Source organism: Haliotis asinina, chromosome 5 (assembly GCF_037392515.1).
Source record: "Haliotis asinina isolate JCU_RB_2024 chromosome 5, JCU_Hal_asi_v2, whole genome shotgun sequence".
Classification (NCBI taxonomy): Eukaryota; Metazoa; Mollusca; class Gastropoda; order Lepetellida; family Haliotidae; genus Haliotis; species Haliotis asinina.
In genome coordinates this window covers 40,186,053-40,201,919 of record NC_090284.1, presented here as the reverse complement: position 1 = coordinate 40,201,919, position 15,867 = coordinate 40,186,053, and the positions used below count along the sequence as shown (strand labels likewise).

Sequence of the window (15,867 nt, the reverse complement as noted above, 5' to 3'; positions counted from 1 at the left end):
TTTTGATGTCATTCATAAACTGATTATTTCTACCGACCCTCAGTGTCTGGTTATAGCTCTGTGTTTTGTTTCAGTATGACATTGTCTGGGCAATAAGGCCGGGAGATCCTGTACGATTGTCTGACATCTTTACCTTTATAGTCGGCTGCATTGCATTTCATGTTGATATTGATGGCCTGGTTTTGTTGGAGGGAGCTCCTTTGGCAGCTGTGATGGGATCTAGTTTGTCCACAAATGTCATTTGCAGGTGACAGTAATTTCTTATGAAACTATCATTTTGACTGCTTGGAGATATGTTCAGCAGTTATGTTTGTGGAATTTGATCTGACTAAATTGATTTGCTTACTGGTTAGTTTGTCATTTTTAGTTTTAATGTCTTCCATCATGTTGTTTATAACCCAGTGAAGGATAACTGCCATTGTGTACAGACTGTTTTGGGGTCACGTTGGTTGGTTGGTTGGTCAGCAATATCCCAGCTATGTGGTGGTGGTCTGTAAATAATCGAGCATGGACCTGACAATCCAGAGATCAACAGCGAGCATCGCTTAGTCCAACAGGAAGAACACCTTTCCCACTAACATTTGGGTCATATTCTATACTTCTCATATGAGGTGAGTTATGGAATCTGCTGGTCAATCTCTGTGACTAGGTTCACTGTTTGTGTCATAGTATTGTGATGTCATGGACTGGTGCTTATAATATCAACCACTTGTTGGTCTTTTCCAGACTTGATCTTAGACATTTAGCCTCCCTATGATTGGAATATAACTAAATGCATCATAACGTACACTATGAGGTATATATGTTAGCTCTTTTTTATATTTAATAAACAAGCTTGACCAAAGTTTGAAAAAGCTTATTTCTTTGGGTTTTTTTTTTTTATGTCACTGTCTTCTGAAGGAATCTGAATTATACGAATTCAGAAGACATTTTTCGTATCTTTCATGCTAGCAGAAAATGATATTCTGTAAAATGAACTGGTTGGCCCTATCACCCCTAAAACATATCTGCATATTTTGTGAAAACCATACAACAAAGAGCAAAAGATGTAAGTATGGCAAGTGAACAATGACTGATTATACTTCATACATGCATTGTAACAGATTGAATATCAGATGCTGTTCTGTCATGTACATAACCAGCATTCTTGTGTTATAGACTGAGCATTGTAGGTGCAAACTACTCCATTTATATTCAAATATTCTAACAGCATCAGCAAAGAGCGTTGTTCTGTGGCTTACAGTCACATCAAACAGCACCCAGCAGTGTGTCACCAGCAAGCCTTTATGTATGCACCGTCATCCAAAATTGATTTCTTGTCAGATTGCTAAGGTGAACTTTATACCTAATTCAGCTACTTGTAAATGATGGTGCAATGGTGCGTCTATTCAGCTTAATACTGTTAGGGAATCACATTAAATATATTCTCAAGCATCATTATGTATTGTAATTGTATTACGAACTTCCGTTATCAATATGATGATGTTAGTCTCAAGTGGAAATAAGTGTGTTATCTGTGTTTTTCTAGTGTCCAAACAGTTTGGAGTTGAAAAGTGATTTGTTATGAAATCACTGACTTGTGGGAATTATGTCTTGTAGACTTAGAAAGACATCAGTGATCATGTGATTAATGGTTTTTAAATTCTTAAAATGCCTGAATAATGTACTGCACTTCATTCCATAGGGTTCCAACGAAGCTCGTCAATTCGGTCAGTAGCAACATCTCGGGCAAAACAACATGGTAACATATAAAAGTTGGACTGGTGGATGAATTATGCTTCAAATAGGCTATGCATTTTTTCTTCTAAATGTGTCATTGCTGTAAAACCTTCTTTTTTATTTGCAATCGATTCGTGGAAGTTGGTGAAGTTATGGTGGTTAATGACAGTATGACCATATGATCATATGTCATGCTAACAGTTGTCACGCTTCAGTGGCCAACATAATGTGAACACACAGTTTAGCCTGTGGTCAATATGCTGTTCCCAGCTCCCTTTGGTGTCTGTTGTATACAGCTGGTAAACAAGCAATTACCCAGGAGCTCAGTCACATTTTGCTTTGCCGCTACCTCATATGAATGTATCCCCACCAATAAATAGTATTTTAGCTAATGATGGAGGTGTGTATATATGTTTAATAGCAAGTGAAACGCAAGTGTAAAAAATTAAATCTCATAAATGTAAACATTCATGTTTATGACTTCTGATTAAAAAAACTGACAAAAATCAGACTTGCCTTTCTTTTGCTGTTCAGTATGTAGTCACAGATGGACCAGACATATGACTGACATCATGAAGACGGAAATATACAGTAGCACGAGACAGTTTCTGTTACAGTACTTTTAGCAATATCTCGGAGGGGACACTGGAAATGGGCTTCACACATTGTACTCATGTGGGAAATCGAACCCATGTCTTCTGTGTGACAAGTGAATGATTTAACCACTAGGCTACCCCAGGGTCCCAGCATTAGGGATATAGTGACATACAATCATTAAACCTCTGACCAACAAATTCATTCAGTTGCCGTTTTTTACCAGTATAGGTCGTTGGGTATGAATTCAGCCTCAGAATCCTTATGGAGAATACGAAACAATTCAAATAACACTAAATTTTAATTGTATTTTTGTTTGCATGTTACAACGTGCCATCATGCCTGATTTAGTTGATTCTAATGTTGAATATTGACAAGGAATGTATCTGGGAAGCAGTTCTTATCCTGAATCAGAAGATGTAGTCTGTCTCACAGTCCCTGAAAATCCCAGTACGGCATTACATTCCCTAAAGCCCTAAATGAAGCAAGTCTGTTTCAGGTTTTACTGAATCTCTGGTCTCACTGGGGCTCCTTTTCAGTTTAAATGGGTTTATGTCTTACTATCAAAATTTTTTCAGGTATTAATCATTAGTCTTAAGAACAGGTAGCATAGCAGGACTTGTTTTAGATCCAAAGTCAGTGACCAAATCAGGTAGTCAACAGGAACATGATAGCAGACAACATTTTAACTCACTTTCAAAAGTTTCTCTGCTCAGAGTATTGGGTAGAAGATTTCTTTTAGGTGTATAATTTGCACAGTCAGACCTTGAGAATATTCAGTCAAATTTTACATGACAAAAAGCTTATATAAGCTACTGATACTTACTTACTTGAGAAAAAACATTTACAGTATTTTGTATTTGCTGGTTAAACACAAAAACATTGTTGCATTGTTGTCCCTAATATAAACTGTATGCCATTTTCCTACTATTACCCAAAACCACATTGCCCTTGAAGTTGATATTTACTTACCTCGGTAATACTTACTTTCCTAGTGGACTTCCTCAGTCGTGAAACATTTACTTGCACGTTTCCTAAGGTCTTTTAACTGCCTACTTCTCACTCAGAAAGTAATTTTTACTTCTGCTTGATAACAAGTATTATAGTTAAGATTCCATGAACAATGCATAGCGTATGTTTCTTTTTGTGAAGAGGATCAAGATGGGCTAGATAAGTCTACAAATAGCCATAAAAACAGTCGACTGTTGCCATGGAGCATGCTGACATGAAAGCAATGGCGGCATGATCACAGCTGTTCCATGTGAGATAAAAAAATATACAATAGTTTCCCTGTGAGATATACAGCTTTTATGTTGTTTTGTCATTACTTCTTTCTGATATTTCTCAATGGATGACTGCATAGATATATAGGTTACGTGTAGCAGAAGCTCATGTACATGGTAATTGTGTACAAGCTGATTTACTCTGGGAAAACCTTTTTCCTTATGTTATATTGTTTGTGTCTGCAAATTGGCTTTGTACAGCTGTCAGGTTCTTCCTGTGATTTGCACATGGGACATGTGGATTATGAGTAAATAGATTTTTATCACAATTCAGACCATACTGATAGAAACTAGCTTCATGTGCTCATATGGAAATTGACCCGGGAAGGTCCCAGGGTAGAACAGGCCTTCAGCAACACAACCCATAAAAGGCGACTATGTTGATCGTAAGAGGCGACTAATGGGATCGGGTATTCAGACTCACTGACTTGGTTGACACATGTCGTCGGTTCCCAATTGTGCAGATCGATGCTCAAGTTGTTGGTCACTGGATTGTCTGGTCCAGACTTGATTATTTACAGACCGCCGCCTTATAGCTGGAATATTGCTGAGTGCGGCGTAATACTAAACTCACTCACTCACTCACTCACTCACTCACTCACTCACTCACTCACTCATATGGGAATTGAACTGGCATGTAGATAAAGAAGAAACGATATCCAGTTAAACGATTCTTGATCTAATATCACTGTATCCTAACATGGTATATCTGTTAAATGTATCTTAAATAATTTATTAAGGACACAACTAGATGTGTTTGAAAATTTGTAATCGTGAGAATATGATTTGTATCCAGGAGAATACAATGTATGGAAACATGGTTAGATCTGCCAGTATAACAGCTGACTTAATGTATGAGGAATTTAATTTACATTGCATAGGTTTCTTAGATTGGTTCTATAATTCTTAAGTATTATCAGTTCTGCTGTCGACATTGTTGATACAATTATTCAGTAAGGCTTCTATCTTTTTAGTTGTCAAGTACATTTTAGATTGACTTAAAACATTCAACTTTACTGGAAGGCATTGAAGGAAGGACTTCATACTGTCTCTTTCAAGCAATTTGGCTGAGATTTGAAATAAGATTGAACATGCAAAAGCACTCACCTTCATTCTCAAGTAAGCGTACGTTTAATAGATGTTGTCCATTTAAAGTGCTACCCCTTATCCCCAGCACTGTCCGCCCTCCTGTCAGCCCTTTCTCTCGATTCTGTCAACTACTCCAGGACCATTAATTCCAACAACAGCAATCCTCAGCAGCGGTTGGTGATCGGTACAGCTCGTGTTGCGTTTCAAGCCTGTGATGGAATGGACAGATCAATAGGTCTGTATGTCGTTGCCAGGAGCACCCAGCCCCTTCTGTGTGACACGTGAAGGACATTGACTCTGGCGATCAAGGCAGAGGCTGCAAGGTGTTCTCTCCACCACTGTGTCACCGATCTCTGACACCACCTGTAGCAAGGGCTGTTGAATTGAATGGGAGATCTGTCACTCGGCTAATATCATATTCAACAAAGTCATGCAGGCTTTATTCCAGGCTTCGGGGAGGATTTGTCACCACTAACTTGGTGCTGGGAGTTTGGCCAGATTACCATCAGAATGGCTGTTTAAATGGAACACACTTTCCTAATCCCTGGTATAAAATGTGCGAGCTGGCAACCAGCTGATTGAAGCCTGACTCCAATCTGGGCATTGAGTGTCTCTGTCTTAAATGAAGTTGCTGGTATTTATAGATTATTAATGTGATTTATCACATGGGTGGTTTACAGTTTTCTTGTACAAAAACGTGCATGGAATAAGTCTCTGGGTGATCAGTGCTGCACCAATATAAAATCAGCAGAGATATGAATGGCTGATTCATGTTTATGCATAAGTGGTGTGTAACTCAGTTTCTTCAGAATAGGAATTTAGAAAATCAGCAGATTGTTTTTCAGAATCAGTTACAAATGTTGTGGAAAGGTGAGGGGGAATCTTGTTTAAATCAGTCTATTTCACTTTGCTTAAAACTTGTTTTTCCAAGTAGCTAGTTTTAACCATTCATAAAATATTTGTTGTAAGGTTTAGTTACATAAATGTGAGCTTGAATTAGGATCAGTATCTGTGATATAGGAGATCACTGAGGAAATAATAATGTGGGTGAGTGAATGAATGAGTGGGTGCATTCATGCATGGATGGGTTGGTGGGTGGATGAGTGAGTGAGTGAATGAGAGTGAGTGAGTGGATGTGGGAGTGAGTGGATGGGAGGAAGGGAGGAAGTGAGTGAGTGAGTGGACGGGGGAGTGAGTGAGTGGGTGGTGAGTGAGAGAGAGTAGATGGGTGGGTAGATGGGTGAGTGAATGAGTTTGAGTGAGTGAAGGAAGTACATTCTGCTGCTTTGACAAGTATGTAAGCTAACTCATTGTGTGTCAGTTACCTGTGGTGTTTTTCACCTCAAGCAAGGTGTATGGTGCAGTGTTTGCTATACTTTAATTTTCTGAAATCTACTGACCCTGAATGAAATCTGTAGGTCATTTTTGTTAAGGTCAAACCAATGAAAACAAAATAGACTACACTGTACACAGTTTCACACTGCTTCTACAAAATCAGTTGGTGAAGCCTATGTTGTTAGTTACCGCTGTCTCACTATGTCCTGAATATTGCTGAAACTCCAGTAAAACCCTGCTCAATGATTCACTCACTCACTCATGATACCAAACATACATAGTGAAATCAATCTCCCTATTTCCTTGGAGAAACCTACATACACTTTTAATTAGGACACCTGTTTTACAGGGTACATTTTACAACAAACATGGGTAGTTGCAGACCTAACTCAGTGGGTCTGGGTATAATCAGACAATTCTAGCTCACATCTTCACGGGGTATACAAGCGTTATGTTGACTATTCCATCCAGTATCTTTTGGGATAAAATTGCTTTCTGATGTGGCCTGTGTATCTCATACCTGGGCTTGGTGCGGTGGAGTAGTCTAGTGGTTTAAGCAATCGCTTGTCAATCCCAAAACACAAGGTTCGATTCAGAGCACATGGGTACAACTGGGGCCACTTTCTGGTGTCCACTGCCATGATGATGCTGGAATATTAATAAGCAGCTTAAACCTAAACTCACTCACTCATACCTTTGTTTAGGTTTAGTGGGTATGCTGAAAGCACACGTTTCATTCATCTCATCGGTTACGATGCGTCAAACCTGTTTCTGGTGCCCAGGATGAAACTACTTGAATATTGCTAAAGGTGTCATAAAACATTACTCACCTATCACTCATAATAATCATTCATTTCAAGCTCTGTGGCCCTCACGTGACAATACATAATAATTGCTGCTCCTACATCAAACACTGAAATAAAGAATGCTGTCCCTTTCAACAAGAATTCATAAAGATGGTTGTCTGCAGAAATATCCCTAAGCCATGCTTTTCTTCATGATATGACTAAAACCACTCTCTTCGCAATACGCTAAACACAAGGTAGCTTCTTCAGAGACCATCTTTTATTGATGGGGTAAAGTGTAAAGGGTGCCCATGTGCAAAATTTCTAATTTACCATCTCTTTGTCGTGTCTTGGTTCTGAGGGCTGGCAAACATAGCCTTGTTCTCTGTAATTGGTTTATCTCGTAATCTGGCGTTGTCAAAAGAATAGGAAGTAGATGGATGTATTTTATGTTTTTGTCACTCTTTGAAGCCAGGAAGGTCGTCCATTTTATTTGCCATTTAAGTCAGAAATAGTTGAAGTTGGTTCTGAGATTTCCACTTTTTGAGTCGTCATTGATAGAAAGGAGAATTTTCTTTGGAAAGAGCTTTTTCATGAAATCTATGCATGGTTTTATGGCTGCTAGATTGGTGGATCTTATGCGTAAGAACAGAAAAACACATGATAGTTAGAATTATGCTCTGATCTGTTTTCTGGAAGCCAAGATGACTCTTCTAATCTTTGTTTGTCACACAGACATAATGGTGATGAGAACTTAAAAGTCTCATGTTTTTGTAGGGCTTGAAATATTACTGTTTCTGTATTTAGATGATCAGAGCATTAAGCTTTATTTGATGTTTTTATGAGTCATTTCATTGCTTTCCAGGGGATTAGGTCCCCAATGCATCATATCTGTTTTTGATTTTACTCTGGGGATTGGATAATCACAGTTGCTATTACTGGACTGAAACTCAAAAGAAACATGGTAGCAAGTATCAATGGAGTATTAGAACCTATTTCCTTTTCAAATATACACCTGAAGTCAAGTTTAAGGTAAACAAGAAACCAATAATCCAATGTTACGATATATCTTTTGCCTTTCAGTATTTTATGGTAAATATAATACTCATACAAATTCATATTTAACTCCTATGGATAGATGACTTAGGTACATGACTAGGAGGAATCGTCACACATATCCATGGTATTTTAGATGTGTGGATCAGAAACAAGCACTAGGACATGAGTCAATCATCTGTTAGAGGTAGAATTCTTATCATTGATGATAATACTGCGATCATATTGCACTGTATCCATCCCCCATTGCTTTGACCCATGAAGATTCAGGTTACAATTGGTCTTCAGTAACCCATGCTTGTCTTGAGAAGCGACTAATGGGATCTGTTGGTCAGACACTGACTAGATTGACACATCATTGTATCCTAATTGCATAGTATGATGCTCACGCTGTTTATCACTGGTTTATCTGATCTAGATTTGATTATTTACAGACTGCTGTCGTATTGCAGAAATTTTGCTGCTAGCGGTGTTAAACAACAATCAATCAATGAAAACGCCTAATGCTCGCTCATTACATTGTATTACACTGACTAATGGATCAGTGTGCTCCCAGGTGACAATTTCCTCTTCCTTAGAAGTATACAACCCAAACTGTTATTTAGAAGCTGGGGATTTGACATTCACAAATGCTGGGTAATTGTTGTCTTGAACAAAGTCTGTGTTGGAAGGAGCTGTCTTAATTTTGCTTTCAGTAGAGTGCCAGCCGTAACCAGGGAGTTCTTTGTTGCCATATGAGCTTTGCATCCATAGGCCTAAACTGCAGAGAAGTGTTCTGAACAATAATATTGACCTTGATGATATTGAAGCCATTAGTTCTTCATTTTGTAATCATAAAATTAATAAGCATGCCTTTTGACTTGTTAAATGATTGATTGGTCTGTTTTTTAACACTGCACTCAGCTATATTCCAGCTATGTGCAGCAGTCAGTAAATAATTGAGTTTGGACCAGTTAATCAAGTGTTTATCAGCATGGGCATCAGTCTATGGAGGAAAGGAGCAAGAACCACAAACTTCTCTGAGAGGCATTTAGGAGATGGAGTAGTAAGGATGACAATATATGGAAACTATTCTTGTCAAAAGAGTCAAAAGACTCCAGCCATCAATCAACCCTGACCAGAGTTATTATATACCTCCTGCATACTATCATCCTCTTTATTCACCATACCCCGCTTATGTATACCAGAGGCTTCACTACCCCTTTGTGTATTTTGCAGGTTTCGTTACTCTTATCAAAGTCCATGTGTTGTTATTGTGTCTGGCTTCCTATCCCAATCAAACTGTACAAACATATCCTCTAACTTGTATATGTGCTCCCCTTCCTCATACTGTTCATCACTTGATTGATAATGATGTTAAAACCTACACCGAAACATCCTCTCATAGCAATGACAATATATTGTCATCCTTTCTTACTACTTCAACTTCTAAATGCCCCTCAAAGAAGTTATCAATCTATGCAACTGAGATATGATGACGTGTGTCAACTTATTGAGTAAGTATGGGTTACTGGAGATCAATTCTACGCTGAATCTTCACATTTTTGTTTTGAATGCAATTGGATAACACAAGTTGTTGTTTATTTTTCAGTTTGTGAGGTTTTATGGAGTTCTGTATCCATGCTTCTTTGTGTGTTTGCTGCTCCTGGCGCTGCGAGGTCACTTCCTTAAACTTGCATTAGGTGAGCCGGAGACCACACACTTACAGACACTTCATGGCAGTTTTTTTAACAGAAAGTCCAACTTGAATTTCTATACAAAAACCTATCTATGTATGTCTATATTTTAATATATAGTGATTATCAGAAACTGGTTCCATTATGACCCAGATTCATTCAAGACTGGCAAACTTTCTCATTTGCTTTTTTCATTTGTTCCAGGTCATATATGGAACATGTTTATGAAATCATGAAACAGAGTGCTGTTTTCCAATTTGATGTTGACAATCCTAATACCTGTTTTTGTGATCAAAGTGGATACCAACCTTTACAGCAATGTGTAAATTGTTGATAAAAGAGAATGAATTGTCTTTTGGACTTTATATAAATCATTAAAAAAGCAGGACATGTCCCATTTTGTGAGCATGCTTCTAGCCAGTGCCTGTGCTCCTATATCCATACAGGCGAAATATTTCCAAAGGAATGAATAGATTGTCACATTTTCCCTTAATTTCTCTTCATCTTCTGTTTCCTCCCTGGCTTCATCATTTGTATTTTGTCAGTCTTGCAAATCCAAGAATTAATTGACTTTTGGACCATATATGAAATCTAATGAAATATCTCAGAAGGTTGGATAATTAACCTATGTTCTCACCAGTTCAGCTTCATATTGATGTTATTGCATATCTAAATGGATATCATAATTGTTCAAACTGCATGACAGTTTGTCAGTTGACACTATTGGCTGACATTGTGAAGTAGTCTTGCTGACATACTGCTACAGAGTAGTGACACAGTGTCTGTTTACGTCCACAGGTGACATATGCTGCCCAGGAGCTGAGGCTGTGTTTCTGTACAGCAAACCGTTCATTGTGCTGCCCTTTGTGGTCGCCTTCCGATATGTAGCCAGGTAAATGAATAACTTACTTAATCAAAGCCATTTATCTTCTTTTTACCAACACCAAAGTCTGCTTCTAGAATTGGTTTCCCATGCTTTCTTGTTCGTAGACATGTTCCCCAAAGGCCTTGTTTGTGGACATGTTCTCCCTAAGACCTTGTTGGTAGAAAAGCCTTGCTGGAAGACCTTGTTCTCCGTCCAAGGACCTTTTTGGAAGACTTGATCCTCAAGGCTGCTTGCTGGAAGAATCGGTTGTCCAAAAACCTTGCTGGTAGACCAGTTCCCCAAATACCTCTCTAGTAGATTTGTTCCCTGCAGCCCCTACTGATGGACTTGCTCTTCATAGTCCTTGCTGTGAGAATCAGATGTCCAAAGACTGGATTGGTAGATTTGACCCCTAAACTACTTGCTAGTAAAACTGTAGCCCAAGAATCTCAAAAAACCCTTTCCCTGAAACCCAAAGTAATTTCTGGTAGTATGTGCCCAGAAAAGCTTCGAAGTCTTCACCGGTGTGATACCTCCCTCCAGAGTGTTTGTGACTATATACTTGTGATACAAATAACCCAGTGATAGATATTGTAAGCATCCACCCAAACAATCAGCGATGCTCACTCAATCAGTTCCATAAGTCTAATCACGTGATCCATTTAATGTGATAAGTAATTTGTGATATCTTATGTGTTACATCCCCATTTGATAAGGTAGACTACACAAATCCTTTTGTTATGCACATGCTGTTAATGACCAATTCTTCCTCCAGTTTCCCCAAAGGGAAGCACAATTGTATCATGTAAAAAAAGTTAAATAGTTTGCATAATTTTGTTTGCATATACCTTCATTAACTGTTTTGTAGAATCACAATGACGGGATGACTTACAATTGGTTTAAGGCTGTTTTTGTCCTCAATACCTTTAAATTGTTTTCATTTCAACCTTGGCTTTAAAACCATCTTCTTGCATTGATGAATATTCTTTTATTGATTAGTTGAAAGTTTCATAAATAAATAAATCCTTGTCCTGTTGGGGGCAGTTGGATAGCCTAGTATTAAAGCGTGAAAGGCCTAGGTTCGATTCCCACATGGGTGCTAAGCGTGAAGCCCATTTCTGGCATGCCCCACTGTGATATTGCTGGAATATTGTCAAAAGTGACGTAAAATAAAACTCTCTCCACTCACTCCTTGTCCTGCTATCAAGCCATAAGGAGTTGCTTCCCTTAGATTGTAAGGCATCTTGTGATCACTTTTGATTTGAGATTCATTGTAGCTGTTCATCCACCTGTCTCCTTGTGCTTTTTGCTGACATCTAAAGCAATATCTGGGGAGATGATATTAATTCAGAAACATTTAAGACAGTGTTCATTACACTTATTTTGTTTGAAATCATGTAAATCAAGTAAAATGATATTTTTCAAATGCTAAAGTATATTATTTCAGATCAGAAGCCAAAGGGCTAGGAACTGATTTTGTTTTTTATTGCATAAATATTTTGTTGTATTCAGGCAATAATGAAAATGAACTAGGTCCTAGGCCAAAATTTCCCCACCCTTGAATCATCTTTAAAGGCTACTTATTTCCCACCCTTGTTTTTACATCGAAAGGATGAGATTCTGTCTGGGCCAGAAACTCGCTTTTGATATAAAAATATGAATGGGAAAGAAGTAGCCTCGCTTGACCAGAAACTCCTAAGCCAGAATCTCCCCCTTTTGATATAAAGACAAGGGTGGTGAAGAAATGGCTAGTAGCTAGGCCAGAATCTCCCCCTTTTGATATAAAGACAAGGGTGGTGAAGAAGTGGCTAGTAGCTAGGCCAGAAACTCCCTCTTTTGATATAAAAACAAGGGTGGTGAAGAAGTGGCTAGTAGCTAGGCCAGAAACTCCCTCTTTTGATATAAAAACAAGGGTGGTGAAGAAGTGGCTAGTAGCTAGGCCAGAAACTCCCTCTTTTGATATAAAAACAAGGGTGGTGAAGAAGTGGCTAGTAGCTAGGCCAGAAACTCCCTCTTTTGATATAAAGACAAGGGTGGTGAAGAAGTGGCTAGTAGCTAGGCCAGAAACTCCCTCTTTTGATATAAAAACAAGGGTGGTGAAGAAGTGGCTAGTAGCTAGGCCAGAAACTCCCTCTTTTGATATAAAAACAAGGGTGGTGAAGAAGTGGCCAGGCTAGGTTAGGATCTCCCCACTTTTCATAGACGACAGAACAAAACATCCTATTTCAACAGGGGGGAAACTTTAGCCTTGTCCTAGGTAGCAGATTAGGCCTAATGAGGTTGATTAGTTTACCTGTGATGATGCTCATGCTGTCAACCACTGGTTTGCCCGTTCAAGACTTCATAGTCTGGAATATTTCGTTGTAAAACAACACACAGCTGAATGGCATGTACAATCTTTATTTCCCATATCCTTACTTTCAGCTACAAGAGTGTAGAGAAACTGCTGGCAAGCCTTGGCCTCCCAAAAGATGATAAAGAAGCTCTGGAGTCACGTGACCTGTGGTTCCAGGCACTGTCATTCCTTCTGTTTTTCTCAGCATTCCTCATTTCGCTGATCCACATGCGGTTCACGCAGAGTGTCATCGCTGTTGTCAGCAGGGTCCTGGGGCTAGTCTTCAGATGGTAAGGAGAGGTCAAGCACGTGGTCATCTAACCTTTGGGGACATGGTTGGCACAGTAAATTAATTCACATGAATACACTGAACAGAGATGCATCTGTCCATTAACCTAGGATTGCAGGTTCAAGATTCAGGTTTCCTGAGTATAGTGGAAACTCTCAAAAATGGCAGCCGTCCAATCTGGCCCCAGCAGAAACCAGTTAATTTATTATCAATTACATGCTCTCTAATCTCGTTTCAGTCTATATCTTATTTTGACACAACAAAGACCACACAATTGACTTTTTGTACAGTAACTAACGCTCTCTAGCCCAGCATTCAGTATCTATGCTCTGTTGATTGGCTGATTGTCTGAATGTGTATTAACAACACAGTGGATTTGCATTAAGTGTCACATGATAAAAGGAGTATGGATAAGGATAAGGCAAATGTGTGACTGACATATGTCATTTGTGTTATAAATTAATTGTAATATCACAGTTTGTTAAGCTAACTAGACCAGTCTAGACAATTCGACAAACGCAACACACTGATGCATGATTGGTTTTTGACTCCCTGCAGTAAAAACAGGCCCATTTCTGGACCTACTTTGAAAGAGAAAGCTATTCAATGTGCTTCAGAATTTCACGGAAGATCATTCATAGGTTGAAAAGAAAAAGTTCTCAAAACCGGCAAACCCTCTTATACCAGCATTTTTTGCCGGTCCCAATGAAAGCTGGTTTAAAGTTCTTCCACTGCATCAAACTTGGTACAAAGTCCCTCTGTTCCTTTGTTTCAAAGTGTTATGTATCTAAGACGTGCATCACTACAGGCTTTCAACTGACATTAAGCTGACAAACTCATATGACTGATTTCTTTTAAAAGCAGCACTAGTACTCACTTAAGGTCTAATTTCATGGACTTTTCAACCAATTACATGCATGTGGTAACAAATAAATACTGTTTTGCAGGGTCCCTGAATTTATCCTGAATCTCAGTGTGTACGTGGAGGTGTGTGTGTGTGTCCTGGCCCTGGTGTCGGCCATGACAGTGTGTGGATCAGTTTCCATTCTTCTCTGCTACTTCCTCATGGTGGCCAAGGTCAGTACCTTGTACTATTCAGACAACCCATGTCAACATGTGTACCTGTACGCAAAACATTTGTATATTTTCATTTTCTTTCATAAATCTATGACAGAACAGGCCTTATTCCTCTTTAGAAATGATATAAAAGGGGTTCAAAAGTTCCATCACCTGGTGCCCGGGACAGTCAATTTTCATTTCGGGCAATCAAATAATGGTATCTTACTTGTCCGTTGACTACTAGATAATTTCCACTTATGCTGTCAAACTGCAAATAAACTTGGATTTCATTTCATATCTGCTCATAATGTAGCTATTACATGTCACGATAATAATGATTTAGAGTTATCGTTCTTTGAAATTTATCACTCTTCAATAAATAGTCCAGTAAACATTAACATCAAACACTTTGTCATAAAATCAGGGCAAGTTGAAAATTAGTCAGGACAAGCTACTTTCTTGAAGTCACTTGCTATGTGGCAATTGTTGTATCATCTCCCAACAGGGTAGATGAGGCAAAGTTTTCCATTTAGGAACCAATCAGAAATGAGTACTGCAGGGTAAAATGCTCTATGTTTGCCACCAGGTCCTGTGGCTGTACAACAGGTGGGCCTCCACCAGGGTGAGGGAGGAGGAATCCAAGTTCAACTTCTTCTTTATACTGCTTATGATATATCTGTGGCTGCTAGTTCTAAACTCACCATCTCTAGTTGTGTGGGCCAAGAATTTCAGGTGAGATACATACAACAACTGTGTTTGGTACAATATTAAGTGTTGGATAGTTTTCCGCTCTCGCTATGTTTTTTTGTTTTTAAGTAGTCAGGTGGATATATGCTTGCTTTCAGATCTTTATATTTTAATTTTATATTTTTAATTTTATAAGTTATTCATATTTCTTCACAAATAAGATCAGTGTTTGTATTGAAAATGCATCAGATCTACATCCCAAATGCTCAAATTGTGACATTCTTACTCAGGTCAGTGGATCAGTCTAAACTCCGTGACCTGTGAAGATCCAGGTTATAATTGACCTTCAGCAAGTCATGCTTGTCATAAGAGGCAACTGTTGGGATGGGTGGTCAGACCTGCTGACATGGTTGACACATTGTGCCCCAACTGAGTAGACCAATGCTCACAATGTTGATCACTGGTTTGTCTGGACTCGATAATTTACAGACCACCACCTTTTTGCAGGAATATTGCTGAGTGCTGGTGCTAAACAACAGACCAACCCTGGCTTATTATACCGCTTGATCTTCCACCTTTCTAAGAGCTGCTGACAAGGGAACAATATTTGATATTCAGCTTGTTAAAAACCATCCATGCTATTCTACTACTGATTATTATATTGTTTTCAGGTATAACATGGCGCTGCCAACTGACCCCAGCAGGATAGTTGGAGTCATCACCAGTGCAGTATCTTTACTGTATTTCATCAATGATAAAGTAGAATTTAACAAGTGAGTATCCTCATAGATGTTTTTGCTGTCGGAAATCCATTCAAATTTCATATTCTTAAACAAAAGGGGTTTAGCCTTACCGTTCCATCCTCATCCTGCCCCTGTCCAAAAGGTGTGCCTTGAAGGGATTCAAAACAGAATTGGTCCATTGCTGATCGTAATATACTGAACAGCAAAGGAAATGCAGCTCTGTATTTTGCTTGTGGTTTTATTAGAGGTATCAGTTATATGCACCAATTCAGGTATCCCCAACACTGACAATTTTGCAACTGGAATATCATTCCAAGTAGCTTTCAACAGAGACCATTTACATTTCTTATTT

The 15,867-nt window shown here is 38.7% G+C and overlaps 2 protein-coding genes across 3 annotated transcripts in view; one reads left to right on the top strand and one right to left on the bottom strand.

Annotated features, from left to right (window-relative positions):
- Positions 1 to 5,094, bottom strand: part of LOC137284437 (uncharacterized) — a 42,497-nt gene extending 37,403 nt beyond the window's left edge. Inside the window, exon 1 of the mRNA XM_067816234.1 lies at positions 4,704 to 5,094. The gene's annotated coding sequence lies outside the window, so the exon portion shown is untranslated. The remainder of the gene's footprint in view (positions 1 to 4,703) is intronic.
- The window catches only part of LOC137284436 (GPI inositol-deacylase-like), a 388,474-nt gene that overhangs the window by 103,216 nt on the left and 269,391 nt on the right, over positions 1 to 15,867 (top strand). For both annotated transcript variants that reach the window (XM_067816233.1, XM_067816232.1), the window contains exons 21-26: positions 9,453 to 9,543; positions 10,336 to 10,429; positions 12,827 to 13,027; positions 13,974 to 14,103; positions 14,672 to 14,817; positions 15,444 to 15,545. In XM_067816233.1, coding sequence (XP_067672334.1) covers positions 9,453 to 9,543; positions 10,336 to 10,429; positions 12,827 to 13,027; positions 13,974 to 14,103; positions 14,672 to 14,817; positions 15,444 to 15,545 — 764 coding nt within the window. The remainder of the gene's footprint in view (positions 1 to 9,452; positions 9,544 to 10,335; positions 10,430 to 12,826; positions 13,028 to 13,973; positions 14,104 to 14,671; positions 14,818 to 15,443; positions 15,546 to 15,867) is intronic.